This window comes from Cherax quadricarinatus, chromosome 43, assembly GCF_038502225.1.
Source record: "Cherax quadricarinatus isolate ZL_2023a chromosome 43, ASM3850222v1, whole genome shotgun sequence".
Classification (NCBI taxonomy): domain Eukaryota; kingdom Metazoa; phylum Arthropoda; class Malacostraca; order Decapoda; family Parastacidae; genus Cherax; species Cherax quadricarinatus.
The window spans coordinates 8,978,442-9,006,436 of NC_091334.1; the positions used below are offsets into that span (position 1 = coordinate 8,978,442).

General features: G+C 39.5%; 1 protein-coding gene across 1 annotated transcript; it reads left to right on the top strand.

Annotated features, from left to right (window-relative positions):
- The first annotated feature begins 14 nt into the window (after positions 1–14).
- LOC128694242 (cytosolic Fe-S cluster assembly factor NUBP2 homolog) lies at positions 15–27,992 on the top strand. The gene is made up of 9 exons (XM_053784265.2): positions 15–298; positions 5,509–5,591; positions 8,765–8,828; positions 10,129–10,221; positions 10,432–10,591; positions 14,561–14,675; positions 18,051–18,195; positions 19,440–19,537; positions 22,987–27,992. Exons 2-9 carry the CDS (start codon positions 5,532–5,534, stop codon positions 23,188–23,190), a joined length of 939 nt encoding a protein of 312 aa, XP_053640240.1. The 5' UTR covers positions 15–298; positions 5,509–5,531; the 3' UTR covers positions 23,191–27,992.
- The last annotated feature ends 3 nt before the right edge of the window (positions 27,993–27,995 follow it).

Consider the following 27,995-nt stretch of genomic DNA (forward strand, 5'->3'; position numbering starts at 1 on the left):
CAGGGACTAAGAACGCCTGGCTTTGCCGGTGTGTAGGCCTCAGCTCCACCTGATTTAATAGGAATTTAATGTTCCCATTTCTCTTTCCGGAGGGAACTTCCCTTGATTCTTCCTGCCCAAATTTGAGCAATACCCCTTGCCCCTGACTCCGGATGTTTGCCAGGGATCAATGAAGCATCACCTCGATACGGCTTATTTTGTCAGTGGCCCTAATAAACCCAACAGAGACGATGAATGAAGGATCAGCTTTGGTGGCCCTGTATAACCCCAACGTAAGCCTATTTAGGCACCTGTACATGTAAGTACAATTATCATACTGTTATTATTATTATTATCATGAGGGAGCGCTAAACCTGTAGTGATTAAACAGCGCCTATAGGAGGGGAAAGATGGAAGGCATACAAGGGGCTTTTGACATGTATACCCAACCCTGGAAAGAGTTCCGGGGGTCAACGCCCCCGCGGCCCGGTCTGTGACCTGGTGGATCAGGGCCTGATCAACCAGGCTGTTACTGCTGGCTGCACGCAATCCAACGTACGAACTATAATACCTTGTGCAACTATGTATCATGACCTAATAAACTATTATTATTATTTTTACTACTATTACTTAATTCAGGGACATGGAGCACAGATCCAATTCCCTGGATCAGGAACCTCTCACCAGCATCAAGGAACCTTCCACCGGGCTGGGACCCAGTGGCCTGGTGGCTAAAGCTCTCGCTTCACACACAGAGGGCCCGGGTTCGATTCCCGTCGGGTGGAAACATTTTGACGCATTTCCTTACTCCTGTTGTCCTGTTCACCTAGCAGCAAATAGGTACCTGGGCGTTAGTCGACTGGTGTGGGTCGCATCCTGGGGGACAAGATTGAGGACCTTAATGGAAATAAGTTAGACAGTCCTCAATGATACACTGACTCTTGGGTTATCCTGGGTGGCTAACCCTCCGGGGTTAAAAGTCCAAACGAATCTTTTATCTTATAGCGTAAATTACCTAGGATAACCCAAAAAAGTCAGACGTACTGTAAGTCTAGGAAAATTTCTGATACATTGGATCAACTTCTTTACCCTTCTCTGTGTGTGTTCCTGTGCATATATGTCCATTCTGTTCTACAAAGACCAAAACTGAGTAGCATAAAATAAAAGAGGCCTTATCAAGGATGCATAAAATTGAAGCATAACCTGAGGACTTCTATTATTTATATTTCTTGATATGAAACCAAAAATTTTATTAGCTTTATTGTGAACACTTATGCACTGTTGTATTGGCTTTAGATTATTGCTAACCAGAACCAAATGTTTTTCACATACAGCTTTACTGCAGTCTAAATTATTTAATTTATATATACCTTAGTTATTTTCTTTTTCCAGGATTAGAACATTACATTTGTCAACATTATACTGCATCTGCCACTTCTCCTACCACTACAGCTTATTCATATCTTGCTGTAGCTGTCTTGTGTCATCAGAATTTACTTGATGACTTACTTTAGTGTCATTTGCAAACTTACTTATTTTACTACTTATTCCCTCATCTATGTCATTTATATGTATTGTAACCAAAAAGGGACCCCAAATACTGACCCCTGTGGGACACTACTGGTAATGGGTCACCATTCTGATTTCTCCTCATTTATGCAAATGGATAGTAAAAACCTTCAAAACTAGGGATGCCAAGCCCATGATGATTTTGATGGCCTGGTGGCTAAAGCTCCCGCTTCACACACAGAGGGCCCGGGTTCGATTCCCAGCGGGTGGAAACATTTCGACACGTTTCCTTACACCTGTTGTCCTGTTCACCTAGCAGCAAATAGGTACCTGAGTGTTAGTTGACTGGTGTGGGTCGCATCCTGGGGGAAAAGATTAAGGACCCCAATGGAAATAAGTTAGACAGTCCTCGATGACGCACTGACTTTCTTGGGTTATCCTGGGTGGCCAACCCTCCGGGGTTAAAAATCCGAACGAAATCTTATCTTATCTTATCTTTAAATCACTTGTCCTCTCTAGGCTGGAATATTGCTGTACATTAACATCTCCTGTCAAGGCAGGCAAAATTGAAGACCTGGAGAATGTACAGAGAACTTTCATGGCATGCATAAGTAAGATAAAGCACTTAAATTACTGGGAACAATTGAAATCCCTTCATTTGTATTCCCTGGAATGCAGGTGAGAAAGATACATGAAAATATACACTTGGAAAATCCTGCAAGGACTAGTCCAAAATTTGCACACAAAAATCACTCCCTACGACAGCAAAAGACTCTGCAGGAGATGCAACATCCCACCAATGAAAAGCAGGGGTGCCACGAATACACTAAGAGACAACACAATAAGTGTCAGGGGGCCCAAGACTGTTCAACTGCCTCCCAGCATACATAAAGTAAGTAAGTTTATTCGGGTATACACAAATACAGTTATATAGATTATCATACATAGCAGCATATGTGTAGAGAATCTAGGATAACCCAAAAAAGTCAGACAGAGTGACTTATTACCAATAGACCCCTGGCTGTTTTCAGGAAGGAGCTGGACAGGCACCTTATATCAGTACCTGACCAGCCAGGCTGTGGTTTGTATGTCAGTTTATGTGTGGCCAGCAGTAACAGCCTGTTGATCAAACCCTGATCCATTGTGAGGCTTGGTCACCCCCAAAACCCTCTCCAGGTATTGATCAGTCATGCCTCTAAACAGGAGATAATTTTTTTTTATTAACACAACCAACATAACCCGAACCAGCATGGTTTTAGAGCAGGGCGATCATGTCTGTCACAGCTGCTGAACCATTATGACAGAATTACGGAGGCACTGGAAGATGACCAAAATGCAGATGTGATTTACACAGATTTTTGCAAAGGCATTTGACAAATGTGATCATGGAGTGATAGCACACAAAATGAAGGCCATGGGCATTACAGGGAAGGTAGGCAGATGGATTTTCGGTTTCCTAACACACAGAACACAAAAAGTAGTAGTGAACAAGACAAGATCCAGCATCAGCGAGGTCAAAAGCTCAGTGCCCCAAGGCACTGTCTTGGCACCTCTGCTGTTCCTCATCCTCATAGCAGACATAGACAAAAACACCCGGCACATTTTTGTATCATTTGCAGATGACACTAAAATAAGCATGAGTCAGTACGGTAGAGGACACTGAAAAAGTACAGGAAGACATAAACAGGGTTTTCCAGTGGGCAGTGGAAAACAACATGACGTTCAATGGCGATAAGTTCCAGTTGCTTAGGTATGGAAAGAATGAAGAACTCAAAAGGAGCACTATATACAAAACTCAAGAGGGTCACCAAATAGAACGTAAGGAACATGTAAAAGACCTAGGAATAATTATGTCAGCGGACCTTTCTTTTAAAGACCATAACAAGACAAAGATCACGACAGCCAGGAAGATGACTGGGTGGGCATTGAGAACTTTCAAAACGAGGGAAATAATGCCGATGGTGACACTCTTCAAATCGCTAGTGCTCCCTCACTTAGAATATTGCTCAGTGCTGATGACTCCGTTCAGGGCAGGAGAAATATCGGAGGTGGAACAAATACAGAGATCGTTTACGGCTCACATTGAGCCAGTAAAGCACCTAAACTACTGGGAATGCCTGCAAGTCTTAAGCATGTACTCATTGGAGCAGAGGAGCGAGAGGTACATGATAATATATACCTGGAAGGTACTCGAGGGCTTGGTCCCAAATCTACACACTGCCATAACAACATACTGGAGTGAGAGATATGGGAGGAAGTGTAAAATAAACCCAGTGAGGAGCAGGGGTGCGGTGGGGACAATAAGGGAACACTGTATTAACATCTGGGGTCCCAGACTTTTCAACATCTTACCAGAAGATATCAGAAACACTGCTGGAACAAGTGTTGAAGCCTTCAAGAGGAAACTAGACAAGTATCTTCACCAGGTGCCAGATCAACCAGGCTGTGATGGATATGTGGGGCAGCGGGCCTCCAGCAGCAACAGCCTGGCTGACCAGGCAAGCACCAGATGAGCCTGGCCCATGGCCGAGCTCAGAGAGTAGATATACTCTCAAAATTCTTCAAAGGTATAAAGGTATAACACATCGGCTCTCTCCCACCAAGGCAGGGTGGCTTGAAAAAGAAGCCACTCCATCACTGTCTTGCCAAAGGTGTGCTTACACTACAGTTATAAAACTGCAACATTAACATCCCTCCTTCAGAGTGCAGGCACTGTACTTTCCATCTAAAGGACTCAAGTCCGGCCTGCAGGTTTCCCTGAATCCCTTCATAAATGTTACTTTGCTCATACTCCAACAGCACGTTAAGTCCTAAAAACCATTTCCCTCCATTTGCTCCTATCTAACATGCTCACGCATGCTTGCTGGAAATCCAAGCCCCTCTCACACAAAACCTCCTTTACCCTCTCCCTCCAACCTTTCCTAGGCTGACCCCTACCCTGCCTTCCCTCCTCTACAGATTTATACACTCTCAAAGTCATTCTATTTCATTCCATCCTTTCTGCATGTCTGAACCACATCAACAACCCCTCCTCAGCCCTCTGAAGTAGGGCTGAGGAGGGGTTTTGGTAATCCTGTACGTCCTCCTAATTTCCAAATTATGGATTCTCTGCATTATATTCACACCACACATTGCCCTCTGACATGACATCTCCACCTATTTTGGGTGCTGCTACTTTCTTCAGCAATCTCCTATTGTATTTTTTATCTTGGTCTACCACCTCAAATACAGTATTACAATTTCTTCACATAGCAAATCTACACAACACAGTGAGTAGATATACTCTGAAGAAAATTCAAGTAGAGTATCTTATTAGTGTGTAAAAAATTCAGTGGAAAAACATACACAGAGGTTTACTCTCTCATTAAGATAAAGGCTTTGAAGATGGGTGAGAGAAAATAAAATTCACTGTGTTATAAAACTAAGGTACCATAAAATCAAGACAGGTAACAGCTGCAAGAAAAGTAGACAAACACAATAAGCACTCAGAGGAATAAATATTTACAATCTGTCAAAGAACCAGGTAGTGATGAAAAAGTAGACAGAAATGCAGTATGTGTCTACTTTTCCATCGTGTTGCTTTTTTATGCCATTTGTCTCCAGCTGAGTAGTGAAGCAACTCATTAGATTTGTAGCTCAACAAATCACCTGCTAACTCAGAGTATAATGCAAAGAGAGGGTAATAGGTGCTGCTGGGGTCTGCATTCCTCTGAAACAAGCATTTCAGTACTCGCCCACACCACAGTTACATATTAACTAAAGTACGTACATACAAGTGAACTTTTCCCACACATTCATAAAGTTGTAGCTCTGTAAGGAAGCTAGTCTAGGATGCAGGTAAACATTAGAGATATTATTGGATTACCCATTCAGTGAATAATAAGTTTGATCGCAGCCTGATTTTTAAATGATGTGAAGAAAATATATTTTTTATCGTAAAGTGACACTTTGTGCCCTTTAAATCATTTATTGTTACTAGTTTCAGAATTCCACATGATAATTCAATATGCATTTTGGCAGGTGTACTGTATAAAGTAAGCAACATGTCAACACAGCCTTGTGATCTTGAAGATTTACAGATTAAGGAATGCCCAGCAGATGTGGTACAGTATACATTTTTTTTTTTAATGAATATATTAATTGTATTATGATTTATACATAAAATTTGCATATTCATATGTCACATGGGAAATGTTGAAGGCTGCAGATATTTTAGCAGAAAATGTATGTATGTAATCTAGGTAGTAGGTTGTTAGACAGCAACTGCCCAAGGAGGTACAGGTCGGCCATCAATAATCCGGCATCATTGTGACCTGTAGTGTGCCAGATTAGTGAGTTTGCCAGATTACAGAGTGGTTAGGTTAGAATACACTTAATTAACTTATCAGTAGAGACTTTCTGCTACATCTTCCTCATTTTCATCACTGCTTTCTCCTCCACTGGGTTGCTGCTGTGGATTTACAACCATCTGCACAATTTCTGAGTCGGTATAATGATGAAATTGGAAATTATGCTTGCTGAAATTAGTGCCAGATTACTGATAGAAACGAATAACTGATTGCTGGATTAGTGATGGCCAACCTGTACTATCATCCTCCCAAGTGAGTGTAAAACGGAAGCCTGTAATTGTTTTACATGATGGTAGGATTGCTGGTATCTTTTTTCTGTCTCATAAACATGCAAGATTTCAGGTATATCTTGCTACTTCTAATTACACATAAGTCACACTACACATGCATGTAGTATAAGCATATACAATATATACACACCCTGACTCACGAAATCATAATAACACGATTGCAAACAAACCATACCATGGGCGGGATTGAACCCGCGGTCAGAGACTCTGAAAACTCCAAACCGTCGCGACGGTCTGGAGTTTTGAGACTCTCTGACCTCGGGTTCAATCCCGCCCATGGTATGGTTTATACACACCCCTCTGGATTTTCTTCTGTTTTCTTACTAGTTCTTGTTTATTTCCTCTTGTCTCCATGGGGAAGTGGAACAGAATTCTTACTCCGCAAGCCATGTATATCATAAGAGGTGACTAACATGCCAGGAGCAAGGGGCTAGTAACCCCTTTTCCTGTATACATTACTAACGTTAAAAAGAGAAACTTTTGTTTTTCTTTTTGGGTCACCCTGCTTCAGTGGGATATGGCCAGTCTGTTGAAAGAAGTAGTATGTATGTAAATGATTTTAAAAATAGTTAAAACAAAATCGGCTACCGGATTTATCGGATACCGATAGCATCGCGAACCGGGGGTCCACTGTATATATATATGTTTAACTGTGTATGTAATTATCATTTGGTTATATATACTCCTCACTTAACGACCAAGTTCCATTCCTAAGAGCAGGCCAGTAAGCAAATTACTGTAGTCGTTAAGCAAGGAGCATACTGTACTTGTAGTGGGTTTGTGTCAACCATCTTTAGATGTTGTTTTAATGTTACTTTTGCACCATTTATAACATTTTTAGTATACAGTACGTATTACCTTGACTTACGAGTGGCCCCAACTTAGGAGTTTTCCGAGTTACGAGCCATCGCTCGGTTGATTTTTTGCTTCGAGTTGCAAGCTAAAGTTCGAGTTACGAGCAAGCTTCAGATAAGCTGCCACTAGTTGGCGCAGCGAACGCCACAACATCCTTCCAGCATCCCAGCATTTTGTATTTTTTGTGCAGTTATTTTGCCAAATTTCTTTTTTCTAACCATGGGTCCTAGGAAAGTAAGTGAAAAGGACAGTGCTGAGAAGAAGAGGAGGATGATGTCCATTGAATTAAAGCATGAAATCATAGAAAAATCACGTGAGAATAGCTTTTGTTTCAGTGTTTTCCTTATGAAACTAGTGATCTAGTGCAGTTAGCCTCACAAACACTCAGTTTTTCTCTTATAATAAAACCTCAGAAGGGCAAGAATGGGAAGATATGGTCAAAGCTACGTATATTTTTACCTTGGGAGTGGTTGCCACCACTTGTCACATAATGACATACATATTTTATTCATTCTAGAGTATATATCATGTTTCTTTTATTTATATTGTTTATTATGTCATATTAGATAAATTTTGATATATAAATAAGCTAGAGATTTGCATACTGGTTGGAGAGCTGGTCGTAAGTCCGAGCAATTGTTAAACAGATCATTAAGTGAGGAGTACCTGTACTGTACAATGCAGTATTGTATTTTCAAGATAAAGTACATACAATAAAACCTCTCATTAATGGATTTTGGCACTTTCTGACAAAAAATGGCCAGACAGAAGTCTGTAATCTTGGATTTTGTTCATACCAATAGTGTCCAGTTATCTTCTGAAGTATTGGATCAAAGTTGGTAACTCTGACACATGTCCGGTATGAACCAGAGCATCCACATCCAGGACCTGTCGGCTTTTCTTTGTTCCCCGAGCCGTAAGCCATCAACACCAGTTTATTGTTCATGGTCGCTTGTGTATACATTTGTCATTCAGTCTCTTAATTTCCCTAGATTAGTGTTATGTGACTTGACTAGCTTATTAAGTAGAGTGCAATCAGCAGTAACTTCTGAAACTTGTGGTTCTCAGTGTTAAGCCAAAATTTAGCTCTCTAATAAAGAAAGTTGAGTCTGGCATCTCAATGGCACAAGTATGTGAGGAATCTGATGTTAAGAAAATGTCTGATATCCATAGAAACAAGGACAAACTTATAGACTGTGCTCCTAAATTTAGTGTAGATGTTAGTGGAGGAATTTATAATAGTTTATTGTTAATTTAGACAGTTTTATATTTTTCTTTTTTCTTTCAACAAACCGGCCGTATCCCACCGAGGCAGGGTGGCCCAAAAAGAAAAACAAAAGTTTCTCTTTTTAAATTTAGTAATTTATACAGGAGAAGGGGTTACTATTCCCTTGCTCCCGGCATTTTAGTCGCCTCTTACAACACGCATGGCTTACAGAGGAAGAATTCTGTTCCACTTCCCCATGGAGATAAGAGGAAATAAACAAGAACAAGAACTAGAAAAAAATAGCAGAAAACCCAGAGGGATGTGTGTATATATATGCCTGTACATGTATGTGTAGTGTGACCTAAGTGTAAGTAGAAGTAGCAAGACATACCTGAAATCTTGCATGTTTATGAGACAGAGAAAAGGACACCAGCAATCCTACCATCATGTAAAACAATTACAGGCTTTCGTTTCACACTCACTTGGCAGGACGGTAGTAACTCCCTGGGCGGCTGCTGTCTACCAACCTACTACCTACAGTTTTATATTTATATGTATATAAATTTTTATTTTAGAGAGAATCTGGAAGAGCTAACGTATGTGAAGGATGCCCTGGTAGAGAGCTCTGCCTTTCTCAAGGTATGTCAAAAATCTTGAAGCATTTTATTCTCTTTTTTATATAAACAAATATAGTTAGTTTTACTGTACTAACGTTAATGTATTTTATGGTATCATGTGAAAAAGAATTTTTCCTACATCCTGCTGATGGTCATTTCTACATATTTTCACCTCTGATATTCTGCTTTGTATTTCTTTGTGCATCACTGTTATCAAAAGATTGTAATTTTCCAGTGTCCTGACAGTCCAGTAACTCTTGATAGTCCCAGTCATCAGAGTGCATTCTAACTTCATTTCCAGTGCCTTCTTTGATGCCCTGATATACTTATTTTGCTATATCTCTCTCTTGGATGTCTCATCTTTGCATTCATTTGCTGTATCAACTCTTGACCTCCATTCTTATGACTAGTGTCCTTTCCTCAGTTCCACTCCTTTGCTTCCTTCCCCTCCTCCACCAACTCTTTGACCTCTACTGAATAACCTTTATGGGTTTATCAGGATAAAAAGGTCACAAGGTCGTGGCTGAAACAGTTTGCCACTAGCACTTAGAAAAGGAAAGTCATTATGCAGTTCCTCTCCTAAATGAAAGTTTTTGGTGAATGGGTTATAACACTTTTCTATAAAATAATAATTTTACTTTCTAAAATTTGTTTTTAATTTTATTATTACTTTGGTTTCTTTCTGCTTCCATACATGGTGCTTTAATTTATGCTCTTTGTTAAAGATTTCATTTTAATTTACTTTCTATTTTTTATTTATGAATGTAACATCTTAAACATTTAAATTGTGATTGCCACAAAATCAGGAAAGTCTTACACTGAAAATTATGAAAATGTATTTTGTATTTATGGGTGAAGAGATATTCATTATCTAAATTTTTCTTACATGCAAGGATCATCTGTTGACAAATACATTTAGTCATATAGTGATACACATTACCTTCCCTTAAGGAAGGCTCCTTGCCATCAGTGAGGGGCTTTTGATCCAGGGATTGGACCTGCCTTCCCATTCCTTGGATCAAGCTTGATTGCATCCCATTCCCCCAGGGCCTCTATGACCACTAAGGGTTTAGTGCTGTCCCATGAACATAATAATTGTAAACAATAACAGCAATAATTTACTTTCCTATTGCACAAAGCTCAGTATATGGCATAGAGCCAAGAGTAGCAAATGGGTTGCTATGTAATTAATTAATAGAAGACACTTAATGGTACTTAGGCACATCATACTGTTATGTTCTCAACTGTAATGTGTGAAACAGTATATAATATTCCTCTCAGTTACGTTAAGAAATTTAATAAATCAATGTTTTTTCTTTTAGTGAGCAAGCCTGACCCAGACCAGGAAATAATTGATACAAGATTAAAAGCAATTAAGCATAAAATTTTGGTGCTGTCTGGAAAAGGAGGAGTAGGTATGTAATGTTTGTTTTAGTATGTCTTATTCTGTATGACCATTTTTATGTTGCACTCATTTTGATGTAACTTTCATGAGTTATCTTACAGTAATGTACAGTATATACAGCTCTCATACAGTTATTGATGAGGACATTAAGCCCATAATTGGCTGATTGAGGTGTCCCATTATCAAGGGCGGTAATCCACAGTTATGCTTTTGTTAACAGGTAAATCCAGCATAGCAGTAATGATTTCCAAGATTCTAGCAAATGAGGGAAAACGAGTTGGACTTTTAGATGTGGATATCTGTGGCCCAAGCATTCCTTTACTCATGGGTGTGGCAGATCAACCTATAATGGATTCACAGTGGGGATGGAAGCCAGCAATGTATGTCTGTAATTTTTGTTAAACTTGAGTAGAATATTAACATGCATCCACAGAGTATGGCAACCTTACACCTTTCAAGTCCTGTACATCATAGACTTACAAGTTTTATTTAATATATTTGCCATTCAAAAGACCAGTTATCCTCATTGCATGTAAAGCTGTTTTTATCAAATTGCATAACTCTGAGGTAACATTTATAAGTCTTCTTTCTTTCTTTCAATACACCGGCCGTATCCCACCGAGGCATTGTGGCCCAAAAGGAAAAGCGAAAGTTTCTCCTTTTACATTTAGTAATATATACAGGAGAAGGGGTTACTAGCCCCTTGCTCCTGGCATTTTAGTCTCCTCTTACAACACGCATGGCTTACGGAGGAAGAATTCTGTTCCACTTCCCCATGGAGGTAAGAGGAAATAAACAAGAACAAGAACTAGAAAGAAAATAGAAGAAAACCCAGAGGGGTGCGTGTATATATGCTTGTACAGTGGAACCTCAAAAATCGAACTTAATCCATTCCAGGAGCTAGTTCTAAATTCGAAAAGTCTGAAATTTGAAGCCATATTTCCCATAAGAAATAATGGAAATACAATTAATCCGTTCCAGAAACCCAAAAATATTCACACAAAAAATACATTTTAAAGAGATTAATTACAGTTTTACATACAACAAATACTATAGTTTTTAATTATGTATAGTAATACATACATAGGACAAGGAGGAATAACATCTTGTAGGAGTGAGGAAGAGCCAGTTGTGAGTGTGGGGGAAGTTCGTGAGGCAGTAGGTAAAATGAAAGGGGGTAAGGCAGCCGGGATTGATGGGATAAAGATAGAAATGTTAAAAGCAGGTGGGGATATAGTTTTGGAGTGGTTGGTGCAATTATTTAATAAATGTATGGAAGAGGGTAAGGTACCTAGGGATTGGCAGAGAGCATGCATAGTTCCTTTGTATAAAGGCAAAGGGGATAAAAGAGAGTGCAAAAATTATAGGGGGATAAGTCTGCTGAGTATACCTGGTAAAGTGTATGGTAGAGTTATTATTGAAAGAATTAAGAGTAAGACGGAGAATAGGATAGCAGATGAACAAGGAGGCTTTAGGAAAGGTAGGGGGTGTGTGGACCAGGTGTTTACATTGAAACATGTAAGTGAACAGTATTTAGATAAGACTAAAGAGGTCTTTGTGGCATTTATGGATTTGGAAAAGGCGTATGACAGGGTGGATAGGGGGGCAATGTGGCAGATGTTGCAAGTGTATGGTGTAGGAGGTAGGTTACTGAAAGCAGTGAAGAGTTTTTACGAGGATAGTGAGGCTCAAGTTAGAGTATGTAGGAAAGAGGGAAATTATTTCCCAGTAAAAGTAGGCCTTAGACAAGGATGTGTGATGTCACCGTGGTTGTTTAATTTATTTATAGATGGGGTTGTAAGAGAAGTAAATGCGAGGGTCTTGGCAAGAGGCGTGGAGTTAAAAGATAAAGAATCACACTCAAAGTGGGAGTTGTCACAGCTGCTCTTTGCTGATGACACTGTGCTCTTGGGAGATTCTGAAGAGAAGTTGCAGAGATTGGTTGATGAATTTGGTAGGGTGTGCAAAAGAAGAAAATTAAAGGTGAATACAGGAAAGAGTAAGGTTATGAGGATAACAAAAAGATTAGGTGATGAAAGATTGAATATCAGATTGGAGGGAGAGAGTATGGAGGAGGTGAATGTATTCAGATATTTGGGAGTGGACGTGTCAGCGGATGGGTCTATGAAAGATGAGGTGAATCATAGAATTGATGAGGGGAAAAGAGTGAGTGGTGCACTTAGGAGTCTGTGGAGACAAAGAACTTTGTCCTTGGAGGCAAATAGGGGAATGTATGAGAGTATAGTTTTACCAATGCTCTTATATGGGTGTGAAGCATGGGTGATGAATGTTGCAGCGAGGAGAAGGCTGGAGGCAGTGGAGATGTCATGTCTGAGGGCAATGTGTGGTGTGAATATAATGCAGAGAATTCGTAGTTTGGAAGTTAGGAGGAGGTGCGGGATTACCAAAACTGTTGTCCAGAGGGCTGAGGAAGGGTTATTGAGGTGGTTCGGACATGTAGAGAGAATGGAGCGAAACAGAATGACTTCAAGAGTGTATCAGTCTGTAGTGGAAGGAAGGCGGGGTAGGGGTCGGCCTAGGAAAGGTTGGAGAGAGTTGGTAAAGGAGGTTTTGTGTGCGAGGGGCTTGGACTTCCAGCAGGCATGCGTAAGCGTGTTTGATAAGAATGAATGGAGACAAATGGTTTTTAATACTTGACGTGCTGTTGGAGTGTGAGCAAAGTAACATTTATGAAGGGGTTCAGGGAAACCGGCAGGCCGGACTTGAGTCCTGGAGATAGGAAGTGCAGTGCCTGCACTCTGAAGGAGGGGTGTTAATGTTGCAGTTTAAAAACTGTAGTGTAAAGCACCCTTCTGGCAAGACAGTGATGGAGTGAATGATGGTGAAAGTTTTTCTTTTTCGGGCTACCCTGCCTTGGTGGGAATCGGCCAGTGTGATAATAAAAAAATAAAATAAATAATACATATAACATAACATTTTTACTTACCTTTATTGAAGATTGGTGTTGGCATCTGGAAGATAGGGAGGAGGAGAGAGGGAGTTGGGGTTAGTGTTTGGAAGGAGAATCCCCCTCCATGAGGACTTCAGGTAAAGCCCTCATCATGTCTTACAACATTGTGTATGCCACTACACTTCTTAAATCTGTCAAACCAGCCTCTGCTGGCCTTAAATTCACTATCAGCACTGGTTCCAGGAGTTTTCTGTACCAGATCGGCATGCAACTTCCTTGCCTTTTCGCAAATAATCGTCTCTGAAACACTATCACCTGCAATCTCTTTATCCTTGATCCACACCAGCAACAACTTCTCAACCTCTTCAACTATTTGTGGTCTTTTTTTGGTTAGCATATTAACACCTTTCGCAACATCAGCTTCCTTGATTTGTTTTCTTTGACAGGATAGAATTGATGGTCAACTTGTTTTTCCCATACATCCTGGCAAGCTCAACAAGTCTCACACCACTCTCATACTTCTGTATTATTTCCTTCTTCACATCTATGGTGTTTCTCACTTTCTTTACCACAGGGGTACCACTAGCAAGTTTCTTTGGGCCCATGGCAGCTTATTTCACAGTCCCACAAGCACTAAACACAACAAAATAATCGTAAAATGCGTGAATGAGAGCACAGGTTAGTGTTCACTCAAGCATAAACAAAGCTAGACTGCTCACGGCGCCTGCGCGGGGACGTGGACAGAGCGGGCCGGCAGACAGGTCCCGTACCCGGCGGTCCGAAAATAGGGGCGCGTTCGATAATAGGGACACAGTTTGTCCGAAAAAATGGTCCTATTTTCAAAACGTTCGATATGTGATACGTTCGATTTTTGAGGTTCCACTGTACATGTATGTGAAGTCTGACCTAAGTGTAAACAGAAGTAGCAAGACATACCTGAAATCTTGCATGTGTATGAGACAGAATAAAAAGACACCAGCAATCCTACCATCATGTAAAACAATTACAGGCTTTCGTTTTACACTCACTTGGCAGGACGGTAGTACCTCCCTGGGTGGTTGCTGTCTACCAACCTACTACCTAGGAACATTTATAAGTATTATATCTAATCCTGAATGGATATGCTATTAAATATTGCTTAAGTACTTAACTGCATTGTGTAACATGTTTTGCCACATTGTTTTTTTTTTTTTCACTTTTGATTTGTCTGTTTTCTTATACTTGCATCATTTTAATTTAAGACATAAAAAATATGAAATTATCCCAATTTAAATCCTTTATGTAGCCTAATCTTTTATGGTTTGTAGAGTCAATATGTATAGTATTGAATTTTTTGAGCATGAGCATATTTTCTTCAGCAGTTATTTTAGTTATTACATTTCTCCAGTACATAGTACATTTTAGTGTGTTTAAAGTAGTAAATGATGTGTGTGCACAGATCATCCGATGGCAACATTAAGACATTGTCAGTAGGATCCTTATTGAGCTCTGGGGCCCAGGCCGTGGCATGGAGAGGACCTCGTAAAACTGCTTTAATAAGACGTATGATAAAGGTTTGTTGTCAGTTTTGTTATAAATATTTCCAAGAGCAAATAGACTTTGATCATTAATGGCTTGTCTATTCCATGGTTATTTGTAGGTGCAAATTTGCCAATATACATACTTAGTTAAAAAAAATAGAAAACAGTGGATTCCATGCACTAATGGGAGAATGCCTCATTTGATTAGCTTCAGACTCTTAATTCCCATATGTCTTTAAGGTTTAAAATTTAACTGTCCTTTGTAAGCTCCAATTTGCAGACTGAAGCCTATATTGGTTCTTACACAATATATTTTATTACATAGTTTCCTCTAGCAGCTTAGAAGACACTAATTTTTAACTAAATCCTACAACATATTTTGAATATTAACTCTAATTAAAACATTATCCATTATTTTTAACAGTGCTATGATTTGGTATGAATTGCAAACATAGGAGAATAAACCAGAGAGTGGGCAAGGATTTAACCCATGGCAGGTGAATCCTAAAACTCCAGGCCAGTGCCTTGGGTTCACTTCCTGCCCACTCTGTAGTTTGTTTGCAATTGTGTTAGTATGATTTTGCAAGTCATATGAGACTGACTTATATTTCACTAAAATTAGTCTATTGGTTTCTGTGATATAAATAGGAGACCAACCCTCTTGAAAATCAGTCTGTATGGTGGGTGATGTCCAGAGAGTTTCACAAGAGCCAAGCTTATTATACTATGAATGACTGTGATAGAGATGGTAATTTAATATGGGGTCCTGGTTTATCTTGTGGGTTGCTTGAGTACCTTTCCATGTGATATGAGAAAGCCTTTTCAGATTGTCTTCAAATTTTCAGTGTTGGTGTATACTAATTAGGAGAAAAGGTTGGATTGTTGTCAGGCTGTACAGTTGCCAATTTACCAATTTTATACTTGCAAATAGGACAGTGGTTTACATTCATTAACATGAGAAAGCCTCTTCTTATTGCCCTCCAACTTTTAGCACAGATGTATCCTAGTTATAAGAAAGCTTGATTTATTATGATGAACCATAATTTTTAAAGGAGCAGACTGGTAAGCCAGCAGAAGGCCTTGGTCAGATGACCAAAAGCTCCAGCTGTGGGTCATCGTATGACTTAGACCCACGTCAGGAAACGCTCATCCTGTTTACTGACAAACCTTACCTAACCTAATCTTGGGTTATTATTGGAGTGTGTAATTGTCAGTTTTATCATAAAAATTGTAAGATACTTTTTTCTATGAGGAAAAATTGAGTGCCTTGTCCTGATCAGCTTCAAACTTTCAGTGTTGGAGCATTTTCCTCAAAGGAGGATTTGCAGTGGCAGTTGGCAGTATAAGTCCCAATTTGCCAATTTTATTAAATAAATTGAGACAGTGTTCTTGTGATAACTAGTACAGACTTCTAATCAATGTTGATGATTGTGACTTAGAATAAGGATTATTTAACAGTTCTGGGAGCTCTTTTAAAAGTGGTGATCCTGAATGTTCTGAGGATGCTAAGGAACAAGTGTTAGACTTCCTGAGTGCACTGAGCTTAAGCCTTTGGTTCTCTTGGGAGAGTTGAACTATAATTCATCGGTTGGTTTAGCTGTAACTTCTCTGCCTCTTGAGGGTTTGGAGCTTAACCTGCTGTTCCTCTTGTGTGGGTTTACATAGAGGGAGCTGGAGCTCAACAAGTGAAATATATATTCTCTCTTCTTTCAACGTACCACCCGTATCCCACTGAGGTGGGGTGGCCCAAAAGAAAAAGCGAAAGTTTCTCCTTTTAAATTTAGTAATATATACAGGAGAAGGGGTTACTAGCCCCTTGCTCCCGGTATTTTAGTCGCCTCTTACAACACGCATGGCTTACGGAGGAAGAATTCTGTTCTACTTCCCCATGGATAGAAATACATATAATTATATTAGATGGGATTGTAAGAGAAGTAAATGCGAGGGTCTTGGCAAGTGGCGTGGAGTTAAAAGATAAAGAATCACACATAAAGTGGGAGTTGTCACAGTTGCTCTTTGCTGATGACACTGTGCTCTTGGGAGATTCTGAAGAGAAGTTGCAGAGATTGGTGGATGAATTTGGTAGGGTGTGCAAAAGAAGAAAATTAAAAGTGAATACAGGAAAGAGTAAGGTTATGTGGATAACAAAAAGATTAGGTGATGAAAGATTGGATATCAGATTGGAGGGAGAGAGTATGGAGGAGGTGAATGTATTCAGATATTTGGGAGTGGACGTGTCAGCGGATGGGTCTATGAAAGATGAGGTGAATCATAGAATTGATGAGGGGAAAAGGGTGAGTGGTGCACTTAGGAGTCTGTGGAGACAAAGAACTTTGTCCTTGGAGGCAAAGAGGGGAATGTATGAGAGTTTAGTTTTACCAATGCTCTTATATGGGTGTGAAGCATGGGTGATGAATGTTGCAGCGAGGAGAAGGCTGGAGGCAGTGGAGATGTCATGTCTGAGGGCAATGTGTGGTGTGAATATAATGCAGAGAATTCGTAGTTTGGAAGTTAGGAGGAGGTGCGGGATTACCAAAACTGTTGTCCAGAGGGCTGAGGAAGGGTTGTTGAGGTGGTTCGGACATGTAGAGAGAATGGAGCGAAACAGAGTGACTTCAAGAGTGTATCAGTCTGTAGTGGAAGGAAGGCGGGGTAGGGGTCGGCCTAGGAAAGGTTGGAGGGAGGGGGTAAAGGAGGTTTTGTGTGCGAGGGGCTTGGACTTCCAGCAAGCATGCGTGAGCGTGTTTGATAGGAGTGAATGGAGACAAATGGTTTTTAATATTTGACGTGCTGTTGGAGTGTGAGCAAAGCAACATTTATGAAGGGGTTCAGGGAAACCGGCAGGCCGGACTTGAGTCCTGGAGATGGGAAGTACAGTGCCTGCACTCTGAAGGAGGGGTGTTAATGTTGCAGTTTAAAAACTGTAGTGTAAAGCACCCTTCTGGCAAGACAGTGATGGAGTGAATGATGGTGAAAGTTTTTCTTTTTTGGGCCACCCTGCCTTGGTGGGAATCGGCCAGTGTTATAATAAAAAAAAAATAATATATTAAATTATTACAGCATAGCTGAAGGCAATTTACCTATTTTTGTAGTAATTACTGTACTTTACTGTGCTTATTTGTAGCTACAGGAGGTGTGTGGGGGGGGGGGGTGCAACCTGTCTTCATATACTTCAGTTTCTTTCATACCATTCTGTAATTTCTTTTTAAATTTCCAGTGGGTGTAGCACTTACTACTTCCTCTTGTAGCTCATTCCATTGTTATGCCACTCTCTTAAGACCCTTTCATTTACAATTTAGAATTAAATATACAAAATTTATCTCAACTGTGTACCTATGCTTGTACTTTCACATTGGTATCCAAACCCCTTCTGTACACATGCCATTAATGAAAAATGAATTTCAACAGGACACACTTTGGGGCCGACTGGATTACTTGATTATAGACACACCACCTGGGACGAGTGACGAGCATCTCACTATCATCAAGCTGCTTGCTGCTGCTGTGCCAGATGGAGCACTAATTGTGACAACACCTCAGAAGCTGTCTGCTGGTATTTTTTTTTTTTTTTACTGTATCGGTTATTCCCCACCAAGATAAGATGATTCACAGTAGAAAATGTATTCACCATTCTTCATTCAGTAGCTGTTTTGCCAGAAGTTCATGGGCATCACAATTCAAATGACCCTCCGATCTTCAACATCTTCCCTCAACCATCAGAGTGCAGCAGGCCCTGTACTTCCCACATCCATAACTTAGTCTGGCAGGTATGTATGTGTATTATAACCTTTCAAATACTTAGCTGCTTCATATTGTGCTACACTAGCTAGTGAAGGTAATGTGCATATTATCATTGCAGTACATGTAGAAAATTATGTCACATTAGTTCATCTTCCACAAATTTATCCCTACAAATTCACAAGCTTCCTTATGTTTAGGTTTTGATTATCCAGTGGTTTTTCTGGCTACATCCATTTTTTTAAGCTTGGCACACTCCCTGTTAATTGGAAACTAACCGTAAGGTTTCTTTCACATTATTCTCAATAGCTCAATACTAAGATATATTACAAAGATATGGTCTCTGAAATGCATGATGTACTGTACCCAAATCTGCAACAAAATTTATGCTGACATAATATTGTACAGTAGGACCTGTATACACAGAAGATACATTCCAAGGACCTGCCACAGATAGTAGCAAACCCTATATATGTCATTTTTTGTTTACATACATACCTATTATAAAGTTTAATTGATAAATTACATACAATAAGTGAAGAATTATCACCTTTTCACTGATGGTAAGCACTTCATGGCTTTTCTTAGGCTTTGAAGAACTTTCACCATCACTACTCTTGCAATTTGAGGCCATTATTAAGCAAAGTTAAGGGTTATTTTTGGGCCACAGTAAACCGTAGATATTATATTTTAAATTTTTAGTTTTATAGAGCCTCGAGCATAACCTCAAAGTTGTAGGGATTACTAATTTATATCTTGTAGATACAAAGTACAGGTACTGTAAATAGGATGAAGGCATAATAATCACTTAAAGTACTGTAGTCTCAAATGTTTTAATGTACACTTATGAGTCATGGTAATTTTTGTATACCATAGCCATCATATGGTACAGTAGAGCATCAGTTATTCAGTGACTGCTTATTTGGCATTTTTTTTTTTTTGATTGCCCAGCCTTGGTGTGAAAAGGCCAGTGTGCTAAAAACACAAAAGACAAATTGCTCATAAATTTTGGAGTCTAGTTTTAAATCTTCTCTAAATGACAATGTTTCTTTTCCCCAGGTGTAGTGAGCAGAGAGATCAGATTTTGTCAGAAGATGGGCATACCAATTTTAGGGATAATAGAGAACATGTCAGGCTTTTGCTGTCCAGGTTGTTCAGTAAGTACTGCTTAACAAATTTTTTTTTATTTTAATTAATTTTTGCTAGTTCCTTTTGTGTGAAAACCTGCATCTCTTGGATGTAAATTTTTTTTAACACAATAGCTGTCTCCCACCAAGGTAAGAGGATTCATTACCCTCAGGAAAAATACTGTATTAGCAAACTGGGTCCAGTGGTGCTATTACATAAAATGTACATTGTCACTCTACCTTGGTCAAAAATGATTGATGTTTTAAAAAAAGTTTTCCGAAGAATGAAATGGTGAAATCTGCGTAAATCTATAATTTGAAGGAGTTGCAGCACCAGAACCTTTCCTAGAATCTTTGAAATTATTATTAGGGAATATAAGATTTGATTGGTTTGGGCAAGTCATTTAAGTAATAGCACTATGGGTAATTCAGATCTATAGTTGTTCAGTTATTTATGAACTTTAGCTGCAGAAAACAAATAATAATATTCACAGGTTTTTTCAATGAATTACATTTATGTACTCCAGGGTAGTCCTTTATTTTTAATGTAGTTGCAGTCCATGAGGATGTAGAACATTAGCAATACCTGGTGCTTGTACTGTGTAAAATATATAAATTTACTGCTTCATACACCCAAGATAATTTGTAATGGAATAATGAACAGAAAATGGACAGGGACTTGAACAGTGGTTCATGTGTGAAGTAGGCTTAGTCTTGTATATATACATGGTTGCAGCTAATGCAACCATGTCACAGAAGTTCTGGTTGCAAAATCATCCTGTTGTGACCTCTGACTGAATGGTACATAATAGGGCCTACTACACATGTAGCCATGGTTCAAGTCCCCAGCCATTATTCTGTTTATTCTTCTTCTTTCAACAAACCAGCCGTATCCCACCGAGGCAGGGTGACCCAAAAAGAAAAACTATTATTATAATCAAAAAGAAGCGCTAAACCTACAATGATCATACAGTGCCGATAAAAGAAAAACTAAAGTTTCACTTATTAACTTTAGTAGTGTGTACAGGAGAAGGGATTACTAGCCCCTTGCTCCTGGCATGTTATACCTTTGATATACCTTTGAAGAGTTTCGAGAGTTTATCTACTCTCTGAGCCCGGCCATGGGCCAGGCTTGTCTGGTGCTTGCCAGGTCAACCAGGCTGTTGCTGCTGGAGGCCCTCTGTCCCACATATCCATCACAGCCTGGTTGATCTGGCACCTGGTAAAGATACTTGTCCAGTTTCCTCTTGAAGGCTTCTGCACTTGTTCCAGCCATGTTTCTGATGATATCTTTTGGTAAGATGTTGAATAGTCTGGAACCCCGGATGTTAATACATTGTTCCCTTATTGTCCCCACCACATCCCTGCTCCTCATTGGGTTTATTTTACACTTCCTCCCATATCTCTCACTCCAGTATGTTGTTATGGCAGTGTGCAGATTTGGGACCAGGCCCTCGAGTATTTTCCAGGTATATATTATCATGTACCTCTCTCTCCTCTGCTCCAGTGAATATATGTTCAAGACTTGCAGGCATTTCCAGTAGTTTAGGAGCTTTACAGGCTCAATGTGAGCCATAAACGATCTCTGTATTTGTTCCAGCTCAGATATTTCTCCTGCTTTGAACGGGGACGTCAGCACTGAGCAATATTCTAAGTGAGGGAGCACTAGGGATTTGAAAAGTGTCACCATCGGCATTATTTCCCCTTGTTTTGAAAGTCCTCAATACCCACCCCATCATCTTCCTGGCTGTCATGATCTTTGTCTTGTTATGGTCTTTAAAAGAATGGTCCGCTGACATAATTATTCCTAGGTCTTTTACGTGTTCCTTATGTTCTATTTGGTGACCCTCTTGAGTTTTGTATATAGTGTTCCTTTTGAGTTCTTCATTCTTTCTATACCTAAGCAGCTGGAACTTATCACCATTGAACATCATGTTGTTCTCCACTGCCAACGGGAAAACCCTGTTTGTCTTCCTGTACTTTTTCAGTGTTCTCTACCGTAGTGACTTTCATGCTTATTTTAGTGTTATCTGCAAATGATGATACAAAAGTGTGCTGGGTGTTTTTGTCTCTGTTTGCTATGAGGCTGAGAAACAGCAGAGGTGCCAGGACAGTGCCTTGGGGCACTGAGCTTTTGACCTCGCTGATGCTGGATCTTGCCCTGTTCACTACTACTTTTTGTGTTCTGTGTGTTAGGAAACTGAAAATCCATCTGCCTACCTTCCCCGTAATGCCCACGGCCTTCATTTTGTGTGCTATCACTCCATGATCGCATTTGTCAAACGCCTTTACAATACCTGCGTAAATCACATCTGCGTTATGGTCATCTTCCAATGCCTCCGTAATGCTGTCATAATGATTCAGCAGCCGTGACAGGCATCATCGTCCTGCTCTAAAACCATGCTGGTTTGGGTTATGTTGGTTGTCCTGCTCCATGAAATTTGTAATCTGCCGTCTCATCACTCTTTCGAAGATTTTTATGATGTGCGAGGTTAGGGCTACTGGTCTGTAATTTTTAGCTAGTGCTCTACTACCTCACTAATGCAAAGGAGCTATGTCTTCACTCTTTAAGGCCTCTGGTATTTCACCTAGATCTAAGCTCTTTCTCCAGAGAATACTGAGGGCTCGTGCTAGTGGTACTTTGCATTTCTTTATAAACGGAGCATTCCATGAATCTGGTCCAGATGCTAAGTGAGTGGGCATGTTTTCCATTTCTTTTTCGAAAACTATGGGATTTGTACATACTAGTGTCAGTTAGTTGGTCTGTGCGACCTTCTGGAGTGAAAAAATATTTCTGCATTTTCTACCTTGCTGTCATTTAGTGGGTTGCTGAACACTGACTCATACTGTTCTTTTAGGATTTCTCTCATTGCCTGTTCATTGTCAATATACGAGTCTCCTCTCAGTACTGGTCCAATTCTACAAGTAGTTCTTAGCTTGGATTTTGCATAGGAATAGAAATATTTTGGATTTCTTGCAATATCCTGTATGGCCCTTTGTTCCCTTTGTACTTCTGTGAGGTATGACATCCTAAGTTTTTGCTCTAATTCAATGACCTCTTGGCTAAGTCTATCTTTCCTCTGTTGTAGCATATTTGTGTTTTTAAGCAATTCAGTAACCCATTTTCTTCTTCTGTACCATCTCCTACGCTCTCTCTCTATATCTGATCTTCTTCTGGGTTTTCTCAATGGTATGTGTTTCATACTTACCTTGTATGCTTCTGTATTCAGCTTCTCTAGGCACTGGTGGGGACTTAGGGTGCTCATGTCTGATTCCCAGCCTCTTACAACACACATGGCTTATGGAGGAAGAATTCTTTTCCACTTCCCTATGGAGATCTGTTTATTCATACTACATATGTATTAATATCAAGGATGGATGCAGGCGACTAAATAGAAACTATATCAAGAAACATTTTGCTAAATTAAGTAGAACAAATTTAAATTTAATTTTTACTTTTTTGTGCAATTTTATTTCAGACTGTGAGCCATGTGTTTTCATCCGGGGCTGGGGACTACTTAGCCAAGAAGTATGATGTTCGTCTCTTGGGTCATTTGCCTCTTGACCCTCGACTAGCAGCTGTCCAGGAGAAAGGATGTATTATAGAAAGTGCATGTTTTGACACTATTAATGAAATTATAAGGAAAATTATTATAATAATTCAAGATTTGCAGACATTATGAACGGGTTTACTCAGATTTTGAAGTCCTGATTATTTTGTTCGATTCCTATTTCAAAATCATTAACAAATTACAGTAACTGAAAATTTAGGCAGTCATTATTTGTTTTTGTTGCGAATATTTGTACCCACTTTTAATTTGTTTAAAAATGGCAAGTCTTGAAGAATAAGCAGCCACTAAATCATTAGTATAGTTTAATGACTTCGAGTGTCAGATTACAGCTTTTGGACTGATTCCTCCATCAACATGGTGAGTAGTATCTGCTACACTGTTTTGAATAAAACATTATTGTTATTGTAATGAAAATGATGTGCCAAACTTGTACACAAATTTAAAGGGAATATTACACATAAGGTTTAACAATGCTCAGCCACTTCTGTATGATCCATACAGGTTTAGCACTTTTTTCAAATATAATAATAATGCTTGATCCTTTTTTAGCAAAAAACATATTTTCTATAAAATGAAAATTGATAATTTATTTGGGTTACAGTAGAGTATGTGATAATACACAGGCCTTGTGCCTTTTCAACATATTAATGTACAGTGGAACCTCTGCTTATGAATTTAATCCATTCCGTGACCTTGTTCGTATCCTGATTTGTTCATATGCTGGGTTAATTTTCCTCATTTAAATTAATTGAAATGCCATTCGTTCCAGGGGAATTCCTGCTGTCAGGAGACATGACAAAATAGTACTTCAATATGACACTAATATCATCTCTACGACTTATTTATCTATCACAATTCATCTAATATGACATAATAAACAATATGAATAACATAAAAACCTGATATACACACTAGAATGAATAAAATATGTATGTGGTGGCGGGGAAGGATGGTGGTCCCGGGCATTCTTGCTCCAGCTATGAAAACGTCTTCCCATTCTTTCCTCTATCAGATGTGTTAGTATAAGAAGGCTGAGTGTAACAGGGAGTGTGGAACGAAGGCAGGGAATGGTGTAGCAGGCAGGCAGCGAGTGTAGCAGGCATGCAGGGAGTGTAACAGGGAAACAGGGAGTGTGGAAGGAAGGCAGGGAGTGTAACAGGGAAACAGGGAGTGTGGAAGGAAGGCAGGGAGTGGTGTAGCAGGCAGGCAGGGAGTGTAACAGAAACAGGGAGTGTGGAAGGAAGGCAGGGAGTGTAACAGGGAAACAGGGAGTGTGGAAGGAAGGCAGGGAGTGATGTAACAGACAGGCAGGGAGTGTAGCAGGCATGTAGGGAGTATAACAGGGAAACAGGGAGTGTGGAAGGTAGGCAGGGAGTGTAGCAGGCAGGCAGGGAGTGTAGCAGGCATGCAGGGAGTGTAGCAGGCAGGCAGGGAGTGTAGCAGGCATGCAGGGAGTGTAGCAGGGAAACAGGGAGTGTGGAAGGAAGGCAGGGGGTGTAACAGGGAAACAGGGAGTGTGGAAGGAAGGCAGGGAGTGGTGTAGCAGGCAGGCAGGGAGTGTAGCAGGCAGACAGGGAGTGTGGAAGGAAGGCAGGGAGTGGTGTAGCAGGCATGTAGGGAGTGTAACAGGGATACAGGGAGTGTGGAAGGTATGCAGGGAGTGTAACATGGAAACAGGGAGTGTGGAAGGGAGTGTAGCAGGCATGCAGGGAGTGTAACAGGGAAACAGTGAGTGTGGAAGGAAGGCAGGGAGTGTAGCAGGCATGTAGGGAGTATAACAGGGAAACAGGGAGTGTGGAAGGTAGGCAGAGAGTGTAGCAGGGAAACAAGGAGTGTGGAAGGAAGGCAGGGAATGTAGCAGGCATGCAAGGATTGTAGCAGGCAGGCAGGGATTGTAGCAAGTAGGCAGGGAGTGTAGCAGGCATGCAGGGAGTGTAGCAAGAAAACAGGGAGTGTGGGAGGCAGGGAGTGTATGAGGCATGCAGAGAGTGTAGCAGGCAGGGAGGGAAGTAACCCCAGAGAGGGCTTTGATACCTGAAGTCCTTATGGAGCGGGATACCCATTCCAAACAATAATCACTTCTCCCTCTCTCCTCCTCCCTGTCTTCCATAAGCCAACAAGTGTCTTCAGTAAAGGTATGTAATAGTGATTTAAATGCTCATTTATTTATTTTATTTAGTTCTCATTGTTTTGTGTATGTAAAACTATAATTAATCTTTAAAAAATGTATTTTTTGTTAATATTTTTGGGTGTCTGGAATGGATTAATTGTACAGTGGAACCTTGACTTACGAGTTTAATCTGTTCCAGCAGCTAGCTCGTAACTCAATTTATTCATATATCAAATTAATTTTCCTCATTTAAATTAATTGAAAAGCCATTAATTCATTCCTGCACTCTGGAGAGACGAGAAAAAACATGACTATATTATCAACTGTACGGCTTATTTATCTATCACAGTTCATCTAATATGACATAATAAATATAATTAACACAGAAACATGATATATACTCTAGAATGAATAAAATAGGCCATATATGGTGGCATAGGCAGCAGCAGAAGCGTCCGCTATTTCTTATGTATATACTGAGAGTATCTTCCCATGCTCTTATTGTAAGAGAAAACGGAGTATTTTTGAAGCTAACTGCAGTAGATCACTAGTATTCTAAGGAAAACACTGAAAATATTGTATATAAACACATAATAAATCCTAATACACTACAGAATGTATAGAAATAATAAACTGTTTATATAGTGTATATGTGCTTTATATAAAGTGTATATGTGCTTACACACTGAACATAACTGATACAATTTGTTTTGTTTAATCACTGAACACAACTAATATGTTATCTCCTGCGAGCTGCTTCTCTCTCAACCACGTCAGCAGCAGGTTCTCCATCTTTTCATGGACAAAGGTCCGCAGTTTAGATGTTATTGTAATGCCCTTGGCTGGCGCTATAGCCTTTATTGACTCCTTCTTTTTTAATATCGTACATATAGTAGATGTACTGCGCTGGTACTGTCTGGTTAAATCCAAAACTCGTACACCTTGCTTATGTTTATCTATGATTTCATGCATTAATTCCTTGGAAATCATTGTCTTTTTCTTCTCAGCACTGTCCTTTGCAGTTATTTTCTTAGGACCCATGGTTAGAAAAGCGAAATTTGGCCAAATGACTGTCAAAATTGTAAGCAAAGCAGGAGAGAACTGCTTCAACAGTGATGTAAACATGTGTACTGCCAACTATTGGCAGCATTCTGAATTATTATTAATACGTATTATGTACATTATTACTATTATTAATTTAGTGAACTGAAGCTCTGTTGTTATTGTAAAATAATAATAATTATTATTATTATTATTGATTGAGGGAACTGAAGCTCTATCTTTATTATAATTATTTTTATTATTATTATTAACCCTTTCAGGGTCCCCAGGCCCTCTCCCAGACTTGTTCTCAGGGTTGCCCAAATTTCAAAAAAAAAAAAAAAAAAAAATATTATTATGAAAAGATAAGAGAATCTTTTCCCGATCATAATGACACCAAAAGTATGAAATTTAATGGAAAACTTATGGAATTATGCTCTTGCGAAGGTAGCGGTCTTGACGATGTTTACGCATCGGCGATTTTGCCCACTTTAAGCCCTATTTTCGGCAAATTCCAGTGTGCTAGTTGACAAAAATCATAACTATTTCGCTAGAACTCCATTTATTCTATCGATTGAGTACAAGAGACCACCCATTTACCGATATCAACTATCCAATACAGTGGTCAGAATTTTGCAATTTTGCCAATTTCACACAAATTTCAAAAGATGCCAATTTCCAAATAGGGTCCAGAATAAACAAGAAAGACATTCCTGACACTAAAATAACATTTCCTCTGTTCATTAGTCACATCCCCATGCCCCTCTGACATTCTTTTGCTTTCCACTTTGAATTTTTATTCTCACAAAAAATAGAAGATTTACTGTTATGCAGATTACTGCATTAGTGTAAAAATGGTATAAATAATATCAGCGCACTTGTGAAAGAATATTAGACTCACCAGTTGACGTGTATTGGACGCTTAGTATGATTTGTTTACCTTTGAACTTTGATAAAAATCGAACATTTCTGCTATTTTGAGCTCAATTTCAAGGTACTTTCATTGTAAAATCAGTCAAAATCATCTCAATTTCTGTAATATGTCTTCCATTTTATAAAATGAGACCAGGAAAACTAGAATACAACAATAAATACCATATGAAAATACAGTGCAAAGTCGCTGTTTTAATCCAAAAACACGGTCAAAGTTTTTTTTCTCTCATTACGCACTGTGTGCTGCAGTATTTTTTTAATACTGCGCACACTGACCACATAGACCCATTCTTTCATATGTAGGCCTACCAGCTTTCTCTCACTAGATTTGAGGGTGACAGAATTTAGGCGTACTATTACGTCAAAAACCCTGGTGCGTAAGCCGTACTAGTACGGCCGAAACCCTGAAAGGGTTAATAATAATTTAGGGAACTAGAGCATATATCAAGAACCCCTCACCAATATCAAGGAATCTTGATGCTGGTGAGGGGCTTCATTTCCCTAAATTATTATCAATAATAATGGTTATAATAATACAGTAATTATTACAATAATGATAGAGCTTCAGTTCCCTAAATTAATAATAATAATACATTATTATAATGACAAGAGCTTCAGAACGAAGCCAACTCAGTGCACTGTTTACCTAGCTGTGGAAGTAGTTCTCTCCTGATTTGCTTACATTTTTACAGTCAGTTGGCCAAATTTCGCTTTTCTAACCATGGGTCCAAAGAAAGTAAGTGTAAAGGACAGTGCTGATAAGAAAAAGAGGATGATTTCCATGGAATTAAAGCATGAAATCATAGATGAACATGAGAGGTGTCCAGGTTTT

What these genes read in the sequence shown, in the direction of transcription:
- LOC128694242 (XM_053784265.2), top strand. Translation starts at nt 5,532, where the DNA reads ATGTCAACACAGCCTTGTGATCTTGAAGATTTACAGATTAAGGAATGC. An exon ending in AGAGCTCTGCCTTTCTCAAG is followed by an intron (nt 8,829 to 10,128) that starts GTATGTCAAAAA and finishes TTTTTCTTTTAG; the next exon opens with TGAGCAAGCCTGACCCAGAC. An exon ending in ACCTCAGAAGCTGTCTGCTG is followed by an intron (nt 18,196 to 19,439) that starts GTATTTTTTTTT and finishes TCTTTTCCCCAG; the next exon opens with GTGTAGTGAGCAGAGAGATC.